Source organism: Mandrillus leucophaeus, unplaced genomic scaffold, assembly GCF_000951045.1.
Source record: "Mandrillus leucophaeus isolate KB7577 unplaced genomic scaffold, Mleu.le_1.0 Scaffold13, whole genome shotgun sequence".
Taxonomy (NCBI): domain Eukaryota; kingdom Metazoa; phylum Chordata; class Mammalia; order Primates; family Cercopithecidae; genus Mandrillus; species Mandrillus leucophaeus.
The window spans coordinates 5583977-5608827 of NW_012101254.1; the positions used below are offsets into that span (position 1 = coordinate 5583977).

The 24851-nt window shown below is 38.2% G+C and overlaps 1 protein-coding gene across 1 annotated transcript in view; it reads right to left on the reverse strand.

Annotated features, from left to right (window-relative positions):
• Window positions 1-24851, reverse strand: part of EPT1 (ethanolaminephosphotransferase 1) — a 48972-nt gene that overhangs the window by 8376 nt on the left and 15745 nt on the right. Inside the window, exons 2-9 of the mRNA XM_011972673.1 lie at window positions 21899-21967; window positions 21357-21465; window positions 19072-19146; window positions 14681-14943; window positions 12957-13065; window positions 4359-4407; window positions 2544-2724; window positions 1153-1335 (exon numbers count right to left, since the gene is read on the reverse strand). Coding sequence (XP_011828063.1) covers window positions 1153-1335; window positions 2544-2724; window positions 4359-4407; window positions 12957-13065; window positions 14681-14943; window positions 19072-19146; window positions 21357-21465; window positions 21899-21967 — 1038 coding nt within the window. The remainder of the gene's footprint in view (window positions 1-1152; window positions 1336-2543; window positions 2725-4358; window positions 4408-12956; window positions 13066-14680; window positions 14944-19071; window positions 19147-21356; window positions 21466-21898; window positions 21968-24851) is intronic.

Here is a 24851-nt window from a genome sequence, read left to right on the forward strand (position 1 = left end):
TTGAGATAGGGTCTCACTTTGTCACCCAAGCTGGAGCACAGTGGCACCATCTCAGCTCACTGCAGCCCCGACCTCCTGGGCTCCAGTGATCCTCCCACCTCAGCCCTCCAAGTAGCTGGGACTACAGGCCCGTGCCACCACACCCAGCTAGTTTTTTTGTATTTTTTGTAGAGACAGGGTTTTGCAATGTTACCCAGGGTGGTCTCGAACTCCTGAGCTCAAGCGATCCACCCGCCTCAGCCTCCCAAAGTGCTAGGATTACAGGCATGAGCCACCACATCCAGCCTAGGGCAATATTTATAATGGTGAAAATCTGGAAACAACCTAAATGATTAACTGTGCTGTGCAGGGTCATTATTAAGTAATCTCCTTGGTGGAATACTGCACAGCCTATGTTAAAATATGTAAAATAATTAGAAAAGAATGTTAAGTGAAAGAAAAACCAAATGGTTCTGTTTGATTTCATTTTATCTGTATTCCTCCATTCTCCTAAAATTAGTTTTAGAAGAAAATATCAAGCTTACAAAACATTTCTTAAAATCTCTTTTCTTCTATATTCCCCCTTATTTATTAATTTTGCTGATGAGGGCTCAAGAATAACACACATGAAGTAAAACCTCAAATAACGCAAAAGTCTTCCTTCAGTCTGAAATTCTAATCTCCCTCACCACAATTGCTGCAAACTGGGCAGCGGGAGGGAAAATGCACTACACAACCAATTATAGTTTCCTTCCAAATGTTGTTAATGAACAATAAAAATGCCCCTAAAGCTAAAGAAGCAAGTGAAGAAATTGATAATCAACAAATGTGATTATCTGCTCCCATATAACTGAAGGCTCAAACAGTTTACAATTCTACTCACCAAGAAAATGGCTTATACATACCCACTTACAATAGGAACTAATTCCTCACAATAATTATCCAGCCTTAAAATCATTTGTAATTACAGTAATATACTCATTACAGAAACAATATCTGAAATTAAACATCTGGATATTATCCAAAATTTAGAAAATATCCCAAAACCCTTACAGCTACTATAATAAGCTACTTTCTTTTTAAAATTTTCCATTGCCTCCTTTCTACTTGGAGGCATTTATTGGTTCCATTTATAAGACCCAAATTGAACCAATTTTGCTGTAGATTACTCACCACTCGTACTCCATAATGGATGTGGGCCAGAGTAAAAGCTGTTGTTAATGTATACAGGAGAATGCTCTCAACGTAAGAGGCTACTCCTAGGTTTACCACTAAGACAACCAAGAAGAGAGGAACCAGCAACCAATTCAAAGTTGGACACCGGGTACTACTCATTTGGCAAACAATCAGCTGACACTGGACGTTAGTTTAAAAAAATAAGAGAGAAAAAAAGAAAAATTTCATTAGCAAAGCACTTCCAACACTAGTCATTCCAACATTTGAAAAGCATTCAAGTACCTGAATCAACACACTTACATTATCTAAGTTCAGAAGTTCTCAATGCTTAGGGGCCCGACTGGACCCCTGGCCCTGCCCAAAAACCTATGCACCCTCACAGTGTGTGTCAGAAGAGGCTGGAAGATAACTAACTGAATAAGGATGCTATAGAAGGCATTCTTTCACTGGGCAACAGTTTGAATAAAAGAAATTTCTCTCAATTTTAAGACTCTATGATATGTAAAAAAAAAAAAAAAATTCAAAATTGCCTCTCACACCCCCACACAATTAAGTTTCTTTATAGCAATGAAGAAGTGCTACCTCCAGTTCAGTCCCGTTGCCATAATTAATATCTCAAAACCTCTTTGGCTCCTTTATTTTTGAAGAGCTTACTTAAATACAATTCTTTCAGAGATACTTTTTATACAATGCATTAGTGTTTTTAGATGTTTAAACCCTATAAAGTCAGCAGGACTTGGGATATTACACACGTTACAAACATGGAAACATAAGATGAGTAGCTAAGTTACAAAATAAAAACTTCTAAGGAACTGGCCTGAGCTAGAACACAGACCTTCTGGCTTTCAGGACTATCAGGGTCTTTTCTCAACTCCTGATCTCTGCTTCCTGTCTGCTGTCTTGCACAGTCCAGCATGGAAAGGAATTTATAAAAATATGTTATTACAAAGTTTTAAATTCCATGTTCCTAATCTTAAAATCAGCTGATTTTTAAAGTGTGTGTTTTCTCTTTCTCAAAAATCTCTTCCAAGCTTCCTAGAATAATCATTTAAGTGTACAGCCATTTCAGTCATACTGGTAATATATTTAGAGTCTAAAGGGAATCTATAAATTTTTTCCATGAATTCTTCAGCAGGCAACCAAAATAAAAAATTCAAGTGTGCCACAGTTCCAAAATACTACTGTAGTCTCCAATCCTATTGGTTTCAAAGGGCAAAACCAAATAATTTTCAGCATTTCAGTTTTTGGGGTTACTATTCTTTCAAATTTCTAAAATAAAAATCTTTAAATTAAAATCTGTTTATTCTAATATTAAAGATTTTTCAAATTATCAAATTCTGTCATACATTCCTAATATATGTTATGATTTTTAAAAGAAAAAAACGTACTGTGCTGTTGGCAAAGGCTGTTCCAACCATAAAGTAGAATACTCTAGGATGTAGCTCTAAAATATCTGAAGGCGACCAAAGGATCCACGCTGTAGACAAAATGAACAGCAAGCATGGAGAAAATAAGGGAACCACAGCTTCATAGACTGAATTGTGTTTCAAGGTGTTATTTTTATAGCTTCTGGAAAAAAAAATCAAGTAATATTAAAAAATTAAGTAATATAAAGAACATTATTACATATAAATTATACAGTACTTGTACTGTAGTTTATAGTTTCCTTATTTATACACTTATTTTATACTCACAATAATCTTGTGGCATAGACAGAACCAACATCATTAATCCCATTTTACAGACAGGCTAAGTGAGGATAAGAGAATTTAAATTTACAAAACTTGCTACCAAGTGGCAGGGCCAGGGTTAGAACGGAAATCTTCTGACCTCTAATCCCATTTCTTTCTCTTTAAACCAAACTATCAACTGCTGTGCTAAGAATATAAAGATGAATAAAATTTGGACTTTGTTCTATGAGATATTCTAATGGTGGAAATAAGATGAACATAAAATATTAGAAGAGTACCTCAAAGTGCAGCTTTGACACAAAGTGATAGAGAACTTAGAGTGAGACAGAGCTCACAAGAAAGACTCTGAGGTGCGACTGGCATACCACATCTCAGTGTCTCTAAGCACACAGAGGTTATACAATACATGTCTGCTCAGCTGAAGAGAGCTCCAAATTCCAGTCCTGCTTCCACCACTGATGACACGACCTCAGGCAATATGTTGCCCAATCAGAGGCTGGCTGTTATAAAATGAGGAGAAAATGTAGAGAAATAATCTCTACATCCTTCAGAGCTTTAAACTATATGGCTTCTATAAATGCCTGCCAGCTCCAATAAATGAAGAAGTTTAATAGAGCTTGGTTTAACGTAAATAAGATTCTGCTACGCAGATTTCGGAGCTAAAGGATGAAGTGGGAAGTATAAGAAAATGTTTCAACCAGAAGAAAAAGGAGCAAAGGAAACAGTGGGAGCAAAATTACTAAGGAAGGAAAGAGCAAAATATATTCAGGACACAATAGGCAAATTCAGTGTGGCTCAGCAAAAGTGGAGAAGCACACAGATCAGAGAAATGAAACTCCACCTGAGCAACTCCCTTCTCCCTACAACCCAGACGGGAAGTTCTACAGAAGGGCTATTCAAGAAAAGTCAGCACAGGTCCAGTTTGGTCCTAAACTACACACATTCAGAATTTTTATGATCTTGCTAAATTTTTTTTTTTTTTTTTTTTGAGACAGAGTCTTGCTCTGCCACCTGGCTGGAGCCTGCTCAAGCAGGCTGCCACCTGCTTGAACCTCCGCCTCCCAGGTTCAAGCAATTCTCCTGCCTCAGCCTCCTGAGTAGCTGGCATTACAGGCACGCGCCACCACACACGGCTAATTTTTATATTTTTAGTAGAGAAGGCTTTCACCATGTTGGTCAGGCTGGTCTCAAACCTGACCTCATGATCCGCCAGCCTCGGCCTCCCAAAGTGTTGGGATTACAGGTGTGAGCCACTGTGCCTGGCCTCATTAGAAGACTATTTGATTAGTCCAAAACCATAACAAAAGAACTAGTAGTTTTGTGCTGTGTTTGAAATGACTACATTAGCCACCACAGACACCCCAAACTATCCTACCCCATTCTAGACTTAAAATATAGGTTTTGTGACCTTTTCAAAATGTCCTGATTCTAAAAGGAAAATAGATCCCTAAGTTCAGCTAACAACTGCTAAAACTTCATATTTCTTGCCCATTTAAAAAATAAAATACTTACCTGAAAAAGTTTAGTAAACTCATTGGAAGAGTCACACACAATGCACAACCTAAAGGGAGTAAGTATTCAATTATTATGCTTATTCAAGAGCGATTATTACATTATCACTGAATCATGCAAAACAAATATTTTTAGACCCCAAACATTTCAGGTTCAAGTTTACTTCTGTAATAAAATTAAATACATTTATAAACAACATTTACAACAGGAAGACTGGCAGTACAATTTGGTGATTCAGAGGGCAGACTCAAAGAGCCAGCTGGGCCTCAATTTCAACTGTACCATGAACTGATTATGGGACTTCAGGCAAGTTGGTGTTTTACTGCCTCAGTTTCCTTATTTATAAAATAGAGATAACAGTTGTAGCAACCCCACAGAGCTTCGAGAAGTGAATGAGTTATGACATGTTAAGATACCTGGAACGGTATGGGGTACCGAAACTGCACAGTAAGCATGAGCTACTCAAAGGGGGAATCCTGTTGATTCACATTTATTTTTTACCTTCCTAGCTTTTTTTTTTTTTTTTTTGGCAAACAGGGTCTGGGTATATTCCAGGCTGGTCACGAACTCCTGGGTCAAGCAATCCTCCTACGTCAGGCTTCTGAGCAGCTGAGACTACAAGCATGAGCCACCGCACCCAGTCTTCCTAGCATTTTCAATTTCTCCCCCCAGCTACTTCCATCCGCACACTGGTTCTCTTCCCACAAACTTTAAAACAAAGATGGCCTTCCCAAGAAACCCTCCCATTGATTCTACTGTCCTCACTATCTACTATCTTCTTCTGCTTTGTCTTATCATTTGCTAAACTTTTCAGTTGTCCTCAATTTCTTAGAACTTTTTTATTCACTGTGTTCCAACTTTGCAGAAATTATACTCTTGAAATTTACCAAGCTTTCCTAATGTTCAAATTCAGTGTCGTTTTTTCATTCCTGACTCCTAAGTGAAATGCCTTGGTTGACTATCCACTAAACTGAAATTCTTTCCTCCCTTTGTCTTTGTGATGCCATTCTCCCTATGTTTCCACTAGCCATCTCACCATTTCATTCTGTATCCTTTGTTGGCAATTCTACTTCCTGCATATTACTTCTGGGTGCCCCACTGTACTTATACTCTCTCTCTCTCTCTCTGAGAATCTTCTTTTAAAGCTCAACTACAAACTTACAAAAGATGATTGCAAAATCTAGTTACAGACTCTTGGGCAAACTCTAACAATCTGAACTTTAGATTCCAGTTGTACAATGGGGATAGGTTGAACTATTTTCTAGTGTCCCTTACATCTTTAAAATTTTTTGATCCTATGATCTATAGTGATATAGGTTCCTAATTATTTTCTCTCTGAAACTCCGAATCAATATATCTGGCAAGCTGCTGGGCACTTCATTTGGATGTTCCATTGTCATGCAACATATTAGCCCATTTGTCTATTCCAGTTACCTGGTGACTCTACTTGGTTTGAGGGTCAATGCAGCTATGGCCTTAAAGATTAAAGGTAGAAAACATTCCTTCTAAACAATTCCTAAGACATTTGGCTTAAAACAAAGACTAGAACCCAACAGAAATCTTATCTCTAAAAAAGAAGTACTCTGCTACTTCCAAGCCCAAGTAGAATAAAGTTCCCCAAATTAGACGAACTTAGAGGGGAACAAAGTTCCCCAAATTAGACGAACTTAAAGGGAAAGGAAAGAGAAGACCACCTGAGGTCCTCAGTGTTCTCAGAAATTTTTAGCAGCTTACTCCATGTCAAGCTGGGAAGCACTGGAGGGGAGCCAAGGCTAAATGAATTAACGCAGAAGTACTCGTAGCTCTGAGGTGTTGGAAATAGGCTGAAACAAACTAGCAAAAGATTTGCCACCAAGAGTAATTTTAGTTTTAAAAATATTGAAATAACTATCTCAAGTATAGTGAGCATGTAGAAAGCCGGGGCTCTATATAGGCTGCCAAAGAGAAAGGCTGCATCTTTTGTTTCTTCTCTTTAGTACTTAATGTACTTTCTGTAACGAGTACTTAATTGTTAAATACTTGTCTATGAAGCTCTATGTTTCAAGTAGAGAACAGTGATAGAGACCATACATATGCAGACCTGCTTTTCATCTTGCCACAAGTGAAGGCCCAGACTTCATAACATAGGAAACTTAACAGCTAGAGAAAAATCAGAGTAGAATTTGTAAAAAAAAAAAAAAAAAAAAAAAAAAGGACCAAGTTGAATGAGATACAATCCAAGGATAGCATGGCATAAAAAATATTTTCGTTCCTCACATTTCCAGTTTATTTATTAAGTAGGTACTTCAATTAAAACCACCAAAACAAAAAGTACTTTAAGAAAAATTAAAAAGAGAAACAATAATGGGGAAAACTATAATCTATATTAAAGGATTAATATACCTAATACATGAAGAGTTTCTAAAAATAAAGGAAATGGCCAATAACCCTATAGAAAAAAAAAACCTGCTTGAGAGATGTAAAATATACAGAAAAAGACATACAAACGGCTCTTAAACCTAGAAAAGCTCATTCACAGTAAGAGAAAGGCAAATTAAAACTGTACAGACATCATTTCTTACCTATCAGACTGGCAAAAATTCAAACGTTTGACAATATACTATGTTGGTAAAACTATAAATTAACAAGCACTGTCATACACTGCTGGTGGGAAAGAAAATCACACAACCCATATGGAGGGGAATATGGGAACATTTAGCAAAACAGCACACACTTGTCCTCTATAGCAATTCTGCTTCTAGGGACCCCTTCCTCAATACCCTGGCAAAAATATGAAAAGACTGATATACAAGACTATTCACTGCAGCAATTTGTACAACAGCAAAAACTGGAACTAACCCAAATGTCTATTGATAGGGGGATGGTTGGACACACTATGGTACATCCACACAATGAAGTGCCAGGCAGCTGTAAGAGGACTGAGGAGGATTCTTATAGACCACTATGGAGTGATCGCTAGGATATACAATTAAGCAGGGGGGTGGGAAAAAAAAGGCACAGTATATAGTATGGTACATATAGAATGGAATGCTACCATGTATCTATGAAAGTGAGTGATAAAATGAAACACAAATATTTACTTATAATAAGAAAGAAACAATGAGGAAAGAAAGGATTGGGTAGCAATAGAAGCTAGACTTCCTTGAATATACCTCGTTCTGTAAATTTGACTTTGTTATCACAAATATTTTACATAATTACAAAGGAAAAATGAATTTTAAAAGAAAAAGTAATTTTTAAAGTAAAACAAAAAAAACCTAGATGTATAAATCCACAGCTGGTGGCATAACCACAGAGTGGTGATTTTAAAATATAGTAAACTGACTGGACACACCTAGTGGGACAAGTCATAAGGACAAATAAAACTGCAAAATAAACAAAATCTTAATTTTCAGTTTTCCTCTGTTTGCTGATTTAGGTACTGTTTTATGAGACTGTTGTGAGTATTTCATGGAATAAAGCAAGTGAGTATTCTGTGTCACTGAAAACCAAGGATTTTGTCATAGGTTTAAAGGAGATAAAAATGTAAGATCAATGAGGTTAAGAAAAATTCTGTACTATAAAATTTGCTTTCAAATTATCAGTATGTATTTATGAGGTATTTTATCATAAAACTAAAAACTTGATTTCCTTACCTATCCATTGAATGAATGAATTCCTAAGCCATGATAATCAATGTCTGTTAATATTATTAGGTGAAGTTTAACCCTTAATAGTTTAAGGTAGCAGGTTAAACTATATACATATATATAAGTATGGTAAAGTGATGATGTAAACTTTGTAGCAGATGGAACATACAAAATCTAAACCCATTACTTGCCTCCTAATGTGATGCAATAGAAAGACCTCCTAATGTGATGCAAAAGAATGCCATACTTAATAAGTATTGTTCCCCAGCACGCCCCCGACCCCCAAAATTAAACCTGTAACAAACTAAGCTCACAGATCTAACTATCATTTACAGGAAAAGTGAGGAGTAGAGGAACATGTTAAACAACGCTATGAGACCGCAACCAAGAAAATGTAGAATCTAAGAATTCTGTTGGCCAAATGACCCACTTTCTTCAACACATAAACTTCAAAGGAAAAATAGGGAAAAGCAACATAGATTAAAAGACATTTTTAAAAAACGTATTTATTTATTTAGAGACAGTTTCGCTCTTGTCACCCAGGCTGGCAATGGCGCGATCTTGACTCACTGCAACCTTCACCTCCCAGGTTCAAGCGATTCTCCTGCCTCAGCCTCCTGAGAGCTGGGATTACAGGCATACGCCACCACACCTGGCTAATTTTGTATTTTTAGTAGAGATGGGGTTTCTTCACGTTGGCCAGGCTGGTCTCAAACTCCTGACCTCAGAAGATTAGCCTGCCTCGGCCTCCCAAAGTGCTGGGATTACGGGTGTGAGCCACTGCGTCCAGCCAGATTAAGAGAAATTTAAAAGGCATACCAACCAAAGGCAACTATATAGGTACTTGGCAGCTATAGAAACACATCAATTGTGGTTCTTTTACAGAAATCCTTATCATTTAGAGATACACAATGAAGTATTTATGGATGAAAAGAAATGATATCTGGGATTTGCTTTAAAATAATCTAAAGGAAGGAAGGTGTCTGTTAATGATGGCATAAAAAGGGAGGACAATTCTTCTCACAAATAATGATTAAAAACCAGACAAAGATATTTAAAACAACTACTTAAAGGTACTAGAAAATACTCAAGGGCAGAAAGAAATTCGAGAAACATTTACGGTTGAAACACTGGGGAACAACTCCGAGTTTGTGGCTTGCCTACCCCGTCCCAGCCCAGATGAGGAAAGCCAGTCTTCCTCACCAGCTTGTGGAAGCAGATACCATAATTCAGAGCAGCAGAGGAACTCGAAAGCAGGGTGGGGGGTATTGTAGAAGAGAGAGATGCAGAAGGGTTGAGATTCTAAATCTGAGAACATACTCTGCCCAAACTCCTGGGTATGGATGCTAAACTAAGCAAGCAAATAGAAGACCCCACAGAACATAGTGAAAGAGAAGGCAGAAAGTAGAGGACATGCTGTCCTTGAAAGACAGAGGTGTTCTTGGTGAGATGTGAGTCTGTTGTCTCTCTCACTAAGTGTGTTTCCAACCCACACTCAGACTGGGCTGAAGAAGGCAAAACTCTTACTGGCTTGAGGGTTGGGGGTAGAACACAATTGCTGGAAGAGCAGCTGAAGATTCAGGATGGGGAAACTCCAGAAGCAAGAAAATCACAGAGAGGTGAGCGCCAAAATCTCAGTATTGACTTTGCCCAAATCTTTGGCTGACCACTAAACTACACAGACACAAAAGAGACCCCCAAGAGACCCGGCTAAAAAAGCAGCAGCTAAAAGCTGAAAATAACCAAACGGAGACAAGAGCTAATATACAATGTGATGGGACAAATTTTTTCATCTGAGTCCAAACAAGTTAAATGCCTATCAGAACAAAAAAACAAAAATCCTCAGAGCGGAACAGATTATAGTCTCCACAAATGTAATCTATAATATCCGGTTTTCAACAACAACAACAAAATTGCTAGATATGCAAAGAAATAGAAAAAAAAAGGCAGTTAACAGAAAATGACTCTTAAGTGGGCCCAGATGTTGGACTCAGTAGACAGACTTTAAAGCAGCAATGTTAAATATGTTCAAAGAACTAAAGGAAAATATGATAGATAATAATGAACAGAAGAATCTTAACAGACAAATGGAAAGTTTAAAAACCAAATGGAAACTCTAGAGCTGAAAAGTACAGTAACTTTTTTTTTTTTTTGAGACAGGGTCTTAGTCTGTTGCCCAGGCTGGAGTGCAGTGGCACAATTACAGCTCACCGCAGCCTCGACTTCCTGGGCTCAAGTGATCCTCCTGCCTCAGCCTCCCAAGTAATTGAGACTACAGGCATGTGCCACCATATTCAGCTAAATTTTTCTATTTTTTGTAGAGATGGGATCCCACTATGTTACCCAGGCTGGTCGTGACTTCCTAGCCTCAAGCAATCCTCCCACCTCAGCCTCCCAAAGTGCTGGGATTACAGGTGTGAGCCACTGCACCCAGGGAAAAGTACAATAACTTAAATGAAAGATTTCCTAGATGGGCTCAACCACAAATTGGAGATGGCAGACGAAAAAAAAAAAAAGCAATGAACTTAAAGATAGATGAATAGAAGTTATCCACTACAAAGAATAAAGAGATTAAAGAAAACTTAATAAAGCTGCAGAAAATTACTTTTAGGACAGTATCAAGCAAACCTGTGTAACACACATGTAAGTGGGGTCCCAGAAGAGAAGAGAGAGGGGAAGAAAAAATATCTCAAGAAGTAAAACTGTGACTGAAAACTTCCCACATTCAGTCAAAAATACTAATTCACAGGTCCAACAGAGTCAACAGCTCAACAAATACCAAGAAAGACAAACACAAAGAAAACCACACCTAAGTACACTATAGTTAAACTTCTGAAGGCCAAAGATAAAAACAGAACCTTGAAAGCAACAAGAGAAAACTAATACATTACAGAGTGACAATGATATATGAGCTGACTCAGAAACAATGGATGTCAAAAGACATTAAAATGATGTATTCAAAATGCCAAAAGAAAAAATTCAGGCAAAATCAATACATTTTCACATAAGTAAAAAGAGAGAATAAACTGCTACCAGACCTGCACTATAAAAAAACCTAAAGGAAGTCCTTCAAACTTCTGGGAAAGAACACCAACCACATGGTAGGTCAAATATAAAGGCAAATGTGTCAGTAAGTAAAATAAACTGTATATAACACAACCCAGGGGGCTAAGCAGGGGGCTAGAGAATACTGGCACATTTCAAACAAGATTGGCACTGGTACTGAAAATAGTTGAGACTGGATAACAGTACATAGGGGTTTATTATATAAAAGTAGAAACATTATAAAGAAAATTATGTGCCTATTAGAGTACACACTTAACATTAAAAAATATATCTCATATACCAGAGGATTCTGTCTTATCTAAATTTAACATTTAAATGCAACATGCAGGAAACCTGCCCATAGGACAATCAAAAGGGTCACTACATAATTGGAGAAGAAAAATAGCCTTTTTGAGGTAAAGAAATAACAGTTTATATAGGCATCAAAAATGAACATTTGATAGATTTCAAGATAGCTCCTAAAATATGTAGTCCAGAGCTACAGAAAAAAGCCCAAACCATTCCTTTTCTGAAAGCCAGTGCCTAATATGCTGTCTTCTTTTTTTTTTTTTTGAGAGGGAGTCTTGCTCTGTCGCCCGAGCTGGAGTGCAGTGGCCGGATCTCAGCTCACTGCAAGCTCCGCCTCCCAGGTTTACCCCATTCTCCTGCCTCAGCCTCCCGAGTAGCTGGGACTACAGGCGCCCGCCACCTCGCCCGGCTAGTTTTTTGTATTTTTAGTAGAGACGGGGTTTCACTGTGTTAGCCAGGATGGTCTCTATCTGCTGACCTCGTGATCCGCCCGTCTCGGCCTCCCAAAGTGCTGGGATTACAGGCTTGAGCCACCGTGCCCGGCCTAATATGCTGTCTTCTAAACAGTTTCTAAGCCTTACCTAATTCCCATTCCATTACCAAGGTTCACCAAATGGGAAAGGGTTATTTTTTTTTCTTTTTTTTTTTTTTTTTTAGACAGGGTCTCACTCTGTCACCCAGGCTACAGTGCAGTGGCACATGCAATCATAGCTCACTGTAACCTCCAACTCCTGGGCTCCAGTGATCCTCTGACCTCAGCCTCTCAAGTAGCTAGCATTACAGGTGCACATCACCACACCTGATTAACTTCAGTTTTTTCTACAGACAGGGTTTCACTATGTTGCCCAAGCTGGTCTCAAACCCCTGGGCTCAAGAGATTCTCCCACTTCGGCCTCCCAAAGTGCTGGGATTATAGGCGTGAGCCACTGTGCCTGGCCTATTTTTTAAATAAGAGAACAGAACACAGGACATAGCCCACACATATACCTTTTTACTTCTACAAAGGTTCTCAGTGCCACTCCTGGGGCCCCAAAATAACAATCTAGATTTCTCTTTACCTCTTTCCATACCACTAATACCCTCCTCCACTCAGTCAATCATCCTATAGATATCCCCTTTAGCTAAAATCAAAACAGAAAGATTACCACCATAAAAAATCTTTAGCAATCAGTGGGTTAAGAAGGAGGATATCTGAGAAGAATAGAAGCTTAATTTTTTGAGTGGATACATTATAAAATAATCTCTACATTTCATCTGTCCTGTATTTCATACAAACTAGTAATTTTCAACTTTGAGATAAATATAAAACCTATACCAAATGTGGACCCTCCAATACAGCCTAGGTTAATCTGAATAGTCACTTTATCAGGCTTGTGTGATCTGTTTTGGTATTTCCCTCTGATTAGAAATAGCTGATGCTGAACAAAAAAAACCCCAAAAACAAAGAAATCTTATTTTTCTTAATGGTTAGGCTGAAATCCTACAAGGTTGTAGGGTTGTTCTGCCTCCTGGAGGTTTTGTGAGGCAAAGGGTGTTGTTGCTTGTTATAGTCAAATACTGGCTCTTTTGATAACAAAGTGATGGTTAAAACAGGCTTCAACATGGAGCTTCTTACCAATAATCATTGAAGTGAATAGGTCTCTATATAAGAAATTAAACAGGAAAGGTTCATACCAGGCCTCAACTCCCACAACCGCAGTCACTATGTAGACAAAAGAAATAGTCTGGAAGGAAAATGCAGACAAAAGCATACAGAAGCATTAACGCTAGAAAGATCAGGAGTCACCATGCTTTATGCAGCATTAAGTCAAGTCAAACAGTTTTAGTAAAAGCAAGAAGTATGCTTACATTTGGTATGTGGCAATTCTTACCTTTTGTGGCAAGTCTTCTTACCTTTAAAAATACAATCTTTTGGCCGGGCATGGGGGCTCATGTCTGTAATCCCAGCACTCTGGGAGGCCAAGGCGGGCTGATCACCTGAGGTCGGGAGTTCTAGACCAGCCTGACCAACATGGAGAAACCCCATCCCTACTAAAAATACAAAATTAGTGAGGTGTGGTGGTGCATGCCTGTAATCCCAGCTACTCGGGAGGCTGAGGCGGGAGAACCCCTGAACACTGCAGAGGTTGCAATGAGCCGAGATCCCGCCATTCCAGCCTAGGCAACTATAGCGAAATTCCGTCACAGAAAAAAAAAACCAAAGAAAACCAATCTTTTAGCCAACAATGCTATAAAATAACCAACTTCTAGACAATGCAAGCAACTGGTCATCATTTGGAGCACTTTAACAGCAACTCATAAATTGGTTAAGTTGTAAGATGATCCAAATTTACCCACCCAACCACTTCCTTCAACAAACACTCCAACTTCTGATTTTTTTACTGGAGACGTAGGTGCAAATGGGCAAAATGGCAACACAAAAAGCTGGGATTCAAAGGCAGGGAGAGTTAATAGCAAGGCCATTAAAGTAAGAAAAAAGAAATCTCTCTACACACTGAAAAGGTGGCAATGAACACAAAAAGCCAACCATTCAATTCTATGTGCATATCTTTCTTTACAAAATCAAGAGTTCAAATGAACATTTAATAACATTAAGAAATAGTTAAATTTTTGGTGTAATACTGGCATTGTGATTTTTTTTAAAGGAAGCTCTTAGAGATAGTGAAGTATTTATCATATAATATTAGAAATGTCCTTTAAAATAATTGAGAAGGGCTGAGCATGGTGGCTCATGCCTATAATCCTAACACTTTGGGAGGTCAAGGCAGGCGGATCATTTGAGGTCAGGAGTTTGAGACCAGCCTGGCCAACATAGTGAAACCCTGTGTCTACCAAAAATATAAAAATTAGCCAGGCATGGTAGTGGGCACCTGAAATCTCAGCGACTCGGGAGGCTGAGGCAGGAGAATCGCGTGAACTCGGGAGGCAGAGGCTGCAATGGGCTGAGATTACGCCACTGCACTCCAGCCTGGGTGACAGAGTGAGACTCCATCTCAAGAACAAAAACAACACAAAACAAAACAAAAACAAATAAAATAATTGAGAAAGGGCTCAGGGAGGTTATACACGAAACCAGAATAACCACATGTGCTAATTGCTGAAGCTAACCAATAGGTATATCAGGGTCTATTCTCTCTACTTTTTCTTAACTATTCTCTCTACTTTACTATTCACTATACTATTCTACTTTTTTGAAATTTTCCATAAATAAAAATAAAAAATTTTAAAGTACATATCAATTCTAATCAAAAAAGCCTAAGAGCAATAAAGAAGCAATGACAAAAGCTTTCCAAAAGTATCATGGCAATGTTGAAAATTTAAGGTAGAACACATACTTACCACCTGGCTAATGTCATATCCCCATGGCAGGAAAAGAATCCCTGTGTTATACTTTTCCCAGTGGGACAGGATGAAAGAAAACAAAACTACCCATAGCAGGAGATAAAGAACAAAAACACTGACACCAGTCGATCCTCTTCCAAAGATGGAATAAACAGTTACAACAAAGTAAACACATGACCAACTATCCAGGCCATGATCAAAAAGCTCCCCTAAGGGAGTGCTAGAATTGGTTCTGCGAGCTTGCTTTCCGTCCACACCATCTGCAACAAAAACAAACCACAGGAAAAGTTCAACATATGCACCAGGATGGAGAAAGTCTTCTTTAATCAACTGGAAAAAAAAAAAACAAAACAAATCAGCGTATCACAGAAATGTTAAGTATGGCTATCAGCCGGTACTATAAAAATCTAATTATTTAATTCTACACTTCAAAGAGTTCAGGGCCAGGCACAGTGGCTCACACCTATAATTCCCACACTTTGGCAGGCCAAGGCAGGAGGATCACTTGAGCCCGTAAGTTTGAGATCAGCCTGGGCAACATAGCCAGACTCTGTCTTTACAAAAAATTTTAATATTAGCCAGGTATGGTGGTGTGGACCTGTAGTTCCTGCTACTCAGGAGGCTAAGGTGGGAGGATTGTTTGAGCCCAGGAGTTTGAGGCTGCAGAGAGCTATGATCATGCCACTGCATTCCAGTCTGGGCAACAGAGCAAGACCCTGTCTCTAAAAAAAAATTTTAAACAAAAAACAAAGACTAAAATATATAATTTTTCAAAGTTTAATCTAAAAATCTAAATGTCATATTACACTGAATGGTGTCAATTTTAGATCTGAGAAAGCAGCATTTTACTTGGACTCTGAACACCTCCAAATCTACACAACTATTGGATTGTTCCACTAGCTACAAATTTTCAAGCTTCCAGCGAACATGCCAAAGTAATTCCTCACAACTTATCTCACCCCTCCTTGCTCTAGGATCCAAAAGTACTTCAGTCACAACATCTACTTTATCCTGTTTGAAATCATAATCACTTCTTTACAGATCTACTGCCCCCATAATCTTAAGTGCTTTCAGAAAATGCACATAGTGGATATTCAGCAAATATAAGAACTGAATTTACTGAAACTAATGCGGTATTCTTGGTGCTATAAGGATTGGAAGAATCTTAGAATAAACTGTTTGTGCCCTCAGAGTATTTACAATTGAGAAAGGAACAGGCTGGGTGTGGTGGCTCACGCCTATGATCCCAGCACTTTGGGAGGCCAAGACAGGAGGATAACCTGAGGTTAGAAGTCCAAGGCCAGCCTGGCCAACAAGGCCAAACCCTGTCTCTACTAAAAACACAAAAACTTAGCCAGGGATGGTGCGCACCTGTAATCCCAGCTACTTGGGAGGCTGAGGCAGGAGAATCGCTTGAACCCAGGAGGTGGAGGTTGCAGTGAGCTGAGATCACACCATTGCACTCCAGCCTGGGCAACAAGAGCGAAACTCTGTCTCAAAAAAAAAAAAAAAAAAAAGAGAGAGAGAAAGGAACAAAACATGATAATAAAGCTACGGTATATCACAAACCATAGAAGAGTACAGATAAGGGAAAGGTTCTCTTTAGGCTAAGATAATCTAGAATGGCTTTTCAGGCAGGTGAAATCTGAGTAGAGGACATAAAGAATTGAGTTGGATTTCAGCTGATAAGACATAAAGAAGTATGTCATTTCAAAAGGAGGGTATGCTATCAGCAAAACACACCAGGGTGGAAAAGCACAATGATGTTCAGAAAATGCCAAGCACTTTAGTTTGACTAGAGACTAGCATGTGAAGAGTGAAGTATATAAAAAGGTTAAAAAGGAGGTTTGAGCCAGTTAAAAGTTGTAGGGAATATGGGGAGTTACTAAAGGTATCTGAATAGAGAAATGACAAGAGTGAAAGCAATGCTTCAGGAAGAGGCACCTGACGGTGTGAATGACAGGCTGCAGAGAGGGACACTAATTAGTAGGCCTCAACTGAGATGAAATGCAGTAGGAATAAGAAGCTGGTGGTAGGTGAGACATTGAGGAAATAAAAATGATAAAATGCAGCAAAGATGAGGCATAAGGCCTAAGGACAAGAAGAGAATCTCCAGTTTCTATTCTGGGTAATGAAGATAGTGGTAGTGTTAATAGAAAAAAGGAAGTCAGAAGCAGCAGCAAGACTGACAGACAAGATGCAGAGTACAATTTCAGATACTGAAATTGAAGTGTTAGTGAGATATCCACATGGTAATGTCAAGGAACTCAATCCAAGGGTACTTATTAGGAACTCAGAACACAGGTGAGGGCTAGATATAAACAAGATATAAACATGGGAATCTTAACCAAGACTGTAGAGTGAGACTCACCATTACCAAGGGAATGAGGAGAAAGCCAGAGTTTAGGATAAAGCACAGTGGAACACCTTCATTTTACAGGCAGAAACAGAGGAGCCTGTTAGAGACAGCCTGTCTCACTGAATTATACACTTTTTCGCCCAAAAGAAACAGTTTTGTTAACTAAGTGCTTTAGAATTAGGCTAATTGTAAAAATTCAGAATAAGGAATTAAAAACTCTTATAATTACTGTTAATCTTGCTCACTAAAGTATATTCCCCAGTGCCTAGATCAGTCTGTGGCATAATACATTGTTGAAGACTTTATGAAAAGATGAATCCCAAACTCCCTATCCAAATACTACAGATTTCTGTTATACAAGGTTGGGAAAGTTTTTGCCCTGAAGTAGCTAAAATATTCCCAGAAAGTCTTTTCTCATTATTTACTGGCTTAACAATTTCCCATTTTCAATGTAATTCCTATGCAGTTATTACAATACTCAATTCATAAACTACGTATTAATTAGGTTTTATACATTTTCTCACTATACCCATTCCATCTCCACAAGTCTGAGGTCCAGATATGCTTTAGAATTTTTTTTTCTTAAAAAGGTAATTTAGGGCATATATCATATATTATCAGAGACTCCCCAGTAGGACACAGAGCAGCATCCTGTGATCAAACATCTAAGTATTTCTATAGCAAAATGTCATGAATAGTCACACTAGGTAGAATAAAGATTATAAACTGCTTCATGTTCATTCAAGACTGGTTTGCAACAAATAGTTCATGTCAGGTCAGGATTTTTGCCAAAAACTGTGGGCCTCGAACACATAGATGGTACATCAAAAGGATCTTATGGAGTGTTGTCAAAAGTCAGAGCTCACGGGTCACTCTCAACTTTTCCCTATTCCTCTCAGCAGTCCTTGGCAACCAAATCCTTCAGCAGCACTTAAAGACCTGCTCATCTGTAATAACAAATGCGCAAAAGCCTCTGCCTAAATATGTAGCTTTTAACTAAATTTTCCCCTAATTCTTCTAGACGTCACTGATTTCTTCCTTTTCCAAACTCTTGCAGCTCTGGTCAGCATGACATCTACCATATCAGTATTTAATCGTGTAGCAGGTTATGTTGGTTTTATGAGAACAAGTCGCTTTTATCTGAAGAGATCTAAGCAACTTGAAGTCAGGGTCTGCTATTTTACATGTATTTAAACGCTATGTACTGAGTGTCTACGATACTGGGGATAAAGTAGTGAACAACGCAGTACTCACTTTCACAAAACTTAACATTTTAGTTAGAAAAGAGAGATAACAAACAAGCAGGAAAGTAAATAGATAACATGTTACATGGTTTGAAGTGCTATGGAGAAAAATAAAGCAGGGAAGGAGGAGAGAAGAATGCAGGACAAGCCATGCGGATAATCCTAATGAAAAGCATTCTTGGCAGAACAGACAGTATAGTCTAGCACAATAGGCTTCCCTGCCCACTCCCTGACTACTCTCTGTACCAAAAAAGAATTGATCACTTCCTTATGTGTTCTCCCACTGTGTTCTATCATAGTATCTGTTTTTTAATTATTACATATGGCAGTATTACTTCCCAAACTTAAGCAAAAATTACGTCTTATTCCAGAGGTTGCTAAATACTTTTTAAAGGCCGCATGATAAATATTTTAGGCTTTGCAGGCCATAAGTCTTTGTTGCAACTATTCGGCTGTGTCTTTATTGCAGGAAAGCAGCCATAGACAACATATAAAGGAATGAGCATAGATGTGTGCCAGTAAAACTTTACTAACAAAAATAGGCTACACATCAAATTTGGCCCACAAGTAGTGGTTTACCAACTCATCTTATTCTGCGAAACCCTCACAATGAATGACAATATTTTTTGTAGAGAAACTCAAAAACATATTTATCAATTTGAACAGGATACTAATAAACTCTAGTTAAAATGAATTAAGCACAGGAGAAAATGTTATTTTAATAGGTGGCTATCCTTGCTGATTCACCAGTCACTGACTATAGTAAGTAGTTACCAATTCCTTACCTAGAGTGTAGGCTACGAAGTTGAGGATGCCCACTACAATCCAAACCCAGTCAGGCACATGCTTGTGACCTGGTGCTGAAAAGGAAAGCAACTAAGATTTTAATACAGTTTAAGTATAGTAGTTCTTACCATAGCATATACTGACAGTGAGAAGTGTTGCTATTTGTTCATTAGAAGTTAAAGTACTTTACAATATATTTTGAATCCAGAATTAGGTAAATAATATCAGGAAATTGATAAAACCAAAAAAGCAATTCCCAGCCCCTCATAAACAGTAAAGCATTTATTTTGAGCTTTTATCAAAACTCAAGACTGAGTGTTCACCTTTACTTGAAAACAAATACTTTTCATGTGCCCACAGTGAAAAATAATGTATTTTTGGAATTTAAAAACTAACTGCATTTAATCTAATTCTTGTTGTTTATGATTGTATTACAAACTTGTATTGAGCATTCACCTTATCCTTTCCTATACTATTAATTAGCTAGACAAAAGACCTTTTGATTTGGATATAGATAGATCACCTCAACGGAATGATTTGGGCATCAGAATCATTCTGAAATATCTGGAGCTCACTTTTTCCCCTAAGACAAAACAACTGAGAATCAGAAAGTCTGGGTTCTAGTCCTGGCTTTGTAATCAACCAGCAGTGTAACCTTGAATGTATCATTTAACTCTCCCATCTTGTATTTTCCAAATATATTGGGAATAGATGGTTTATCTAGTCCTTCAACTTATATGATTTGGGGAGATATATATAACATTTATGTATGTTTGCTTCCCTTAATAACTAAGTAAACAATCTTATTTAGAGTTGTCAAAGAAAATAATATTTCTAGTTACAAAGATACATTCTTTAGGGTGTCCTCAGGATTAAAATACAAAAAAAAATAAAAAATAAAAAAATTTTTAGAAACCCACAATACCCAAACAATGCTTAACAAAATTTAATCTTACTCTTTATCCATGTGTACTTTATGATCTTCTCATGCTTCAGAGTTGGCATTTCCAACTTCAATTACCATTTTATTACATGTACAGAAGCTATGACTAAAAGTTTCAGTAAAGTTCCACATACGTATACTTTCAATATTCAGAATTTCTATAATATCAAAAGTCTTGGTGAGGCGCAGTGACTCACACCTGTAATCCCAGCACTTTGGAAGACCAAGGCGGGTGGATCATTTGAGGTCAGGAGTTCAAGACCAGCCTGGCCAACACAGTGAAACTCTGCTCTACTAAAAATATAAAAATTAGCTGGGCATGGTAGTGTACACCTGTAGTCCCAGTTACTCGGGAGGCTGAGGCAGGAGAATTGCTTGAACCTGGGAGGCGGAGGTTTCAGTGAGCCAAGATAGTATCACTGCACTCCAGCCTGGGCAACAGAGCGAGACTCTGTCTCAAAAAAAAAAAAAAGTAATAAGCGTCTTAAGTGTTTGAAACTCCAAATTTTTCTACTAAAACAATGTTGTCAATGGTATTCAGTTTCTCCGGGTCAGTCCAGAAAAGTCTGCTGAACTCATACACAGATGAATTATAACGCTAACACTCCTGACTACACCATTTCTAAGTATTACTGTTGGAAAATAAATTCTCTTAGAATGCAAAAAACGCCCATCTATCTCCATCTTTCTATTCCTCTCAATGCAATCAACCGACTGAACAATAAAAACAAAACTTGTCTCCAACTATTCCCTCATCATCCCAATTCTTTGGCCTGGGGCAGAAGCCTGGTGTGAAACAGTGAAGATAAAACAGGTGAGCAAGAAGATGTTGGAGCAGAGGGCGGGAGCAGGCTGACCACTGGCTCCAAAAGGGCCTCCTTCCACTCTTCCCCAATAAGGGTCCAGACTTAGCAATAAATACTTAAGGTCTAAGAACCATTTTCAGAGGAAACTAGGAGTCATTCAAGTCAAGTGGGGATGCAGGGAAGGAGGAAAGATAATCACATTTCCTTCAGAAGAAGGGATTTTTCTTTCCTGACTAGAAAAGGAGAAGGGATATTCCTAGAGCTGACAGGTAAACTGAGCCCTGTTTGTATTCGTGTTTAGGCAAAGTTTTGAGTTTTAATTTTCCATCTTCATGCAAACCCAATTATTCTTTATCTGCCAAAACCTCACTGCTTTTTAGAAAACATATCTAATTCAACAGGCAAGGTGCTGCCATCATAATATCCAAATTTTTTTGGAAATATGAACATTTTAACAGAACCAGAAAATAAGCAACCACATTTCATTTTTCTCTACTCAGACATTTTAAATTTTATAATAAAGTAATATTCTTACCTGAGGCATAGAAGTCAGGATCAAAGTATGCCATTAGTAGAAAATTGAATACAACCAGCAGAAAACCAGAAAAAGTTATCAGATTGGGCGCCAGCCAAGTAGGAAATACCTATTTTTGCAAAATAATTATAAAATAATTAAAGTAGAAGAATCTCTGTCCAATATATACAACATGCAAATTGAAGTCATAAGTTTGAAAGATCATATGGAGAAGTTATAGACATGTAAACCATAATCTCCATTAGCATTATTTCTTCTATCCTCTATATTTTAACTACCTCTATAGTTAGCAAACTTCTATAACATTAAGTCTATTTTAGAAAATTTTAAATGGGATTTTACAAAAATGACAAATCCCAGGGTATAAACTTCAACAGTATGATAAATCAAAAGGTATGTGACTAAGGAAATGGAGGATGGGAAGGGTAGTTTCTCTAGATATCTTACGAAACTGAGAGTTGCATTTATAATACTCCATAAAATAGGTTAAAATCTTTAAAACGTACTAAAACAAGAAAGTACATGCATATTAATTATCTTACCTTTACTATAGTGTTCCAAAATGGATGCATGACATACAGAGAAAGTGGATTGGTATCCACAGCACTGTACTGTTAAGAAATTAAAGAAAATATTCAGAGTCAATCCTTGTCTACTAGTAAACAGAGTAACATTTCTCAAATGAAAATAATAGTAAAGCCAGGTGCAGTGGCGCATGCATATGACCCAGCTACTCAAAAGGAAAGAAAGCAATAGTACAAAAATAATACAAGCCAGGCATGTTGGCTCGCACCTATAATTCTAGCACTTTGGAAAGGCAAAAGAGGGCGGATCACTGAGGTCAAGAGTTTAAGACCAGCCTGGCCAGTGTGGTGAAACCCCATCTCTATTAAAAATACAAAAATTTGTTGGGCTGTGGTGGCACACGCCTGTAATCCCAGCTACACAGGAGGCGGAAGCAGAGGTTGCAGTGAGCCAAGGCTGTGCCACTGCACTCCAGCCTGAGCGACAAAGCAAGACTTGAGTCTCAAAAATAATAATAATAATAATAATAATACAAAAATAACCTGGAGAATACATTTATTTTTATGATGTCCTAATCTGAGTAGCAAAACTAGAATAGCAACATAAATGAGGCAAAGACTATCAAGCACAGTCAGATACTATTTTTATGGGAGAAGGAAAGGGTCACAGCGTAAGTCTAAAGATCAACCCCAAATCACAGAGTTAATCACAGCGGTTGTTTCATTGGCACATACTCATCCAGAGTCCAAATCGCCAGGATAATCACTGACTCATCCTTCACTCTCAATCACCTTTTACATTACAGTGTTTCAGTAGAGAAATTTATATTGCTTACATGTCCTCACTTATTGCAGGATCAGTAAAATGCACACTGCATGCATTCAAACACTAACCACACACCTTCTCAACCTCCTTCATCCCTCTCATCTTAGAGGAATCTGTGTTTCCTCTTGATACCATTACGATACATTTACTAGCTGTTAGAGCTTGGGCAAGTTACTTAATATCTCTGCCTTAGTTTCTTCACCTGTAAAATGAAGATGATAGTCCTTACCTCAAGGGATTGTCATAAGGATTAGATAAGTGAAAACAGTACCTGACCTACAGTAAGTACTATGTAAGTATTAGCTATTATAATTACACGTTTTAAGTTCCAAAGGAATGACAGATCCCCATATAGCAGGATACTGAATTGCATAAATATGCAAAGGAAGACAAAATAGGTTAGGGTTGTATGATAAGGGAGCTTATTCCCCAGTTACTGAGCTATTTAATAAGAATGTAAAGGAAATTTTAAAGGACATACATAAACATGTAAAACTTTAAGGGTCATGTTGATAACTTATTCACTCCACACATACACTGCTAGGTATGGGGGAGAACGGATACAAAACTGGTAACAGACAAGTCTTGAACTAGGTAGTATTAGCCTAGTTCAAACCCTCCTTGAGGGTTCACAGTATTACCTGGGCGATTATTACCTAATTCATCCATCTGAAATTTACATATTATACTAGTCACACACTTGAAAAAGTTTTTCTTTTTCTTTTTTTTTTCTTTTTTTTTGAGATGGAGTGGCTCTGTCACCCAGGCTAGAGTGCAGTGGCGCGATCTCAGCTCACTGCAACCTCCGCCTCCCGAGTTCAACCAATTTTCCTGCCTCAGCCTCCTGAGTAACTGGGATTACAGGCGCGCACCACCACACCTGGCTAATTTTTGTATTTTTAGTAGAGATGGGGTTTCACCATGTCGGCCAGGCTGGTCTTGAACTCCTGATCTCAGGTGATCCACCTGTCTCAGCTTCCCAAAGTGCTGGGATTACAGGCGTAAGCCACCGGGCCCAGCCAGCTTTGCTTATATTTTCTATGTATGCTCAGTATGTATACAAAATAAGTAGTAATCATTTGAGTATCTGATTTTTAAAACTCATAATTAAAGATAAAAATTTCTTTCTGAATAAGTTTTGTGAATATGCAAGAAATACATCAGTGTTTCAAGACTTAAAAGTGTGATGGAACAAAGAAGTAAATAAATAGAAAATGTTTAAAATACCGTTAGCAAAGAGTCAACCAGTACCAGTAAGCCTAATGTTTATTCAAAAGACTCCATGTGTGAGGTTCTTCCATTTCTCCAACCCATCCTGACTAAAATGAAATTAATTGGACAAAAGATCTGAGACAGTAGTAAGAAATGACAATGGGCTGGCCAGGCGTGTGGCTCATGCCTATAATTCCAGAACTTTGGGAGGCTGAGGATCATCTGAGGTCATGAGTTCGAGACCAGCCTGGCTGACACAGTGAAACTCCATCTCTACTAAAAACACAAAAACAAATTAGTCAGGTGTGGTTGCACACACCTGTAATCCCAGCTACTTGGGAGGCTGAGACAGGAGACTCACTTGTACCCGGGAGGCAGAGGCTGCAGGGAGCCGAGATTGTGCCACTGAACTCCAGCCTGGGCTACAAAGCAAGACTCCATCTCAAAAACAAAAAAAAAGAAATGATGATGGGCAATGTGGTTTGCTTCTAATGGCCAGAGGTAGAAACTCTAAAGCTGCATCCAGCCTCTCAGCAGAAGCCCACTTTAATAAGCACAGCAGTCGCCTACTTACCCCAGGTTTCATTTTAACCATAGCCAACCAGGGTCGGAAAATAGGTGAGTACAGTACATACAGACATTTCGAGAGAGAGAGACCAAATTCACATAACTTTTATTACAGTACATTGTTATAGCTGTTCTATTTTTAGTTGTTGTTAATCACTCACTGTGCCTAAACTTTATCACAGGTGTGTATGTATAGGAAAAAACAGTATATACAGTCACCCCTCGGTATCTGCAGGGAATTGGCCCCAGGACTCTCTGTGGATGCTCAACTCCCTTATATAAAATGGCACAGTATTTGCCTATAACCTACACAGATCCTCCCATATATTTTTTGAGACAGAGTCTTGTTCTGTTGCCCAGACTGGA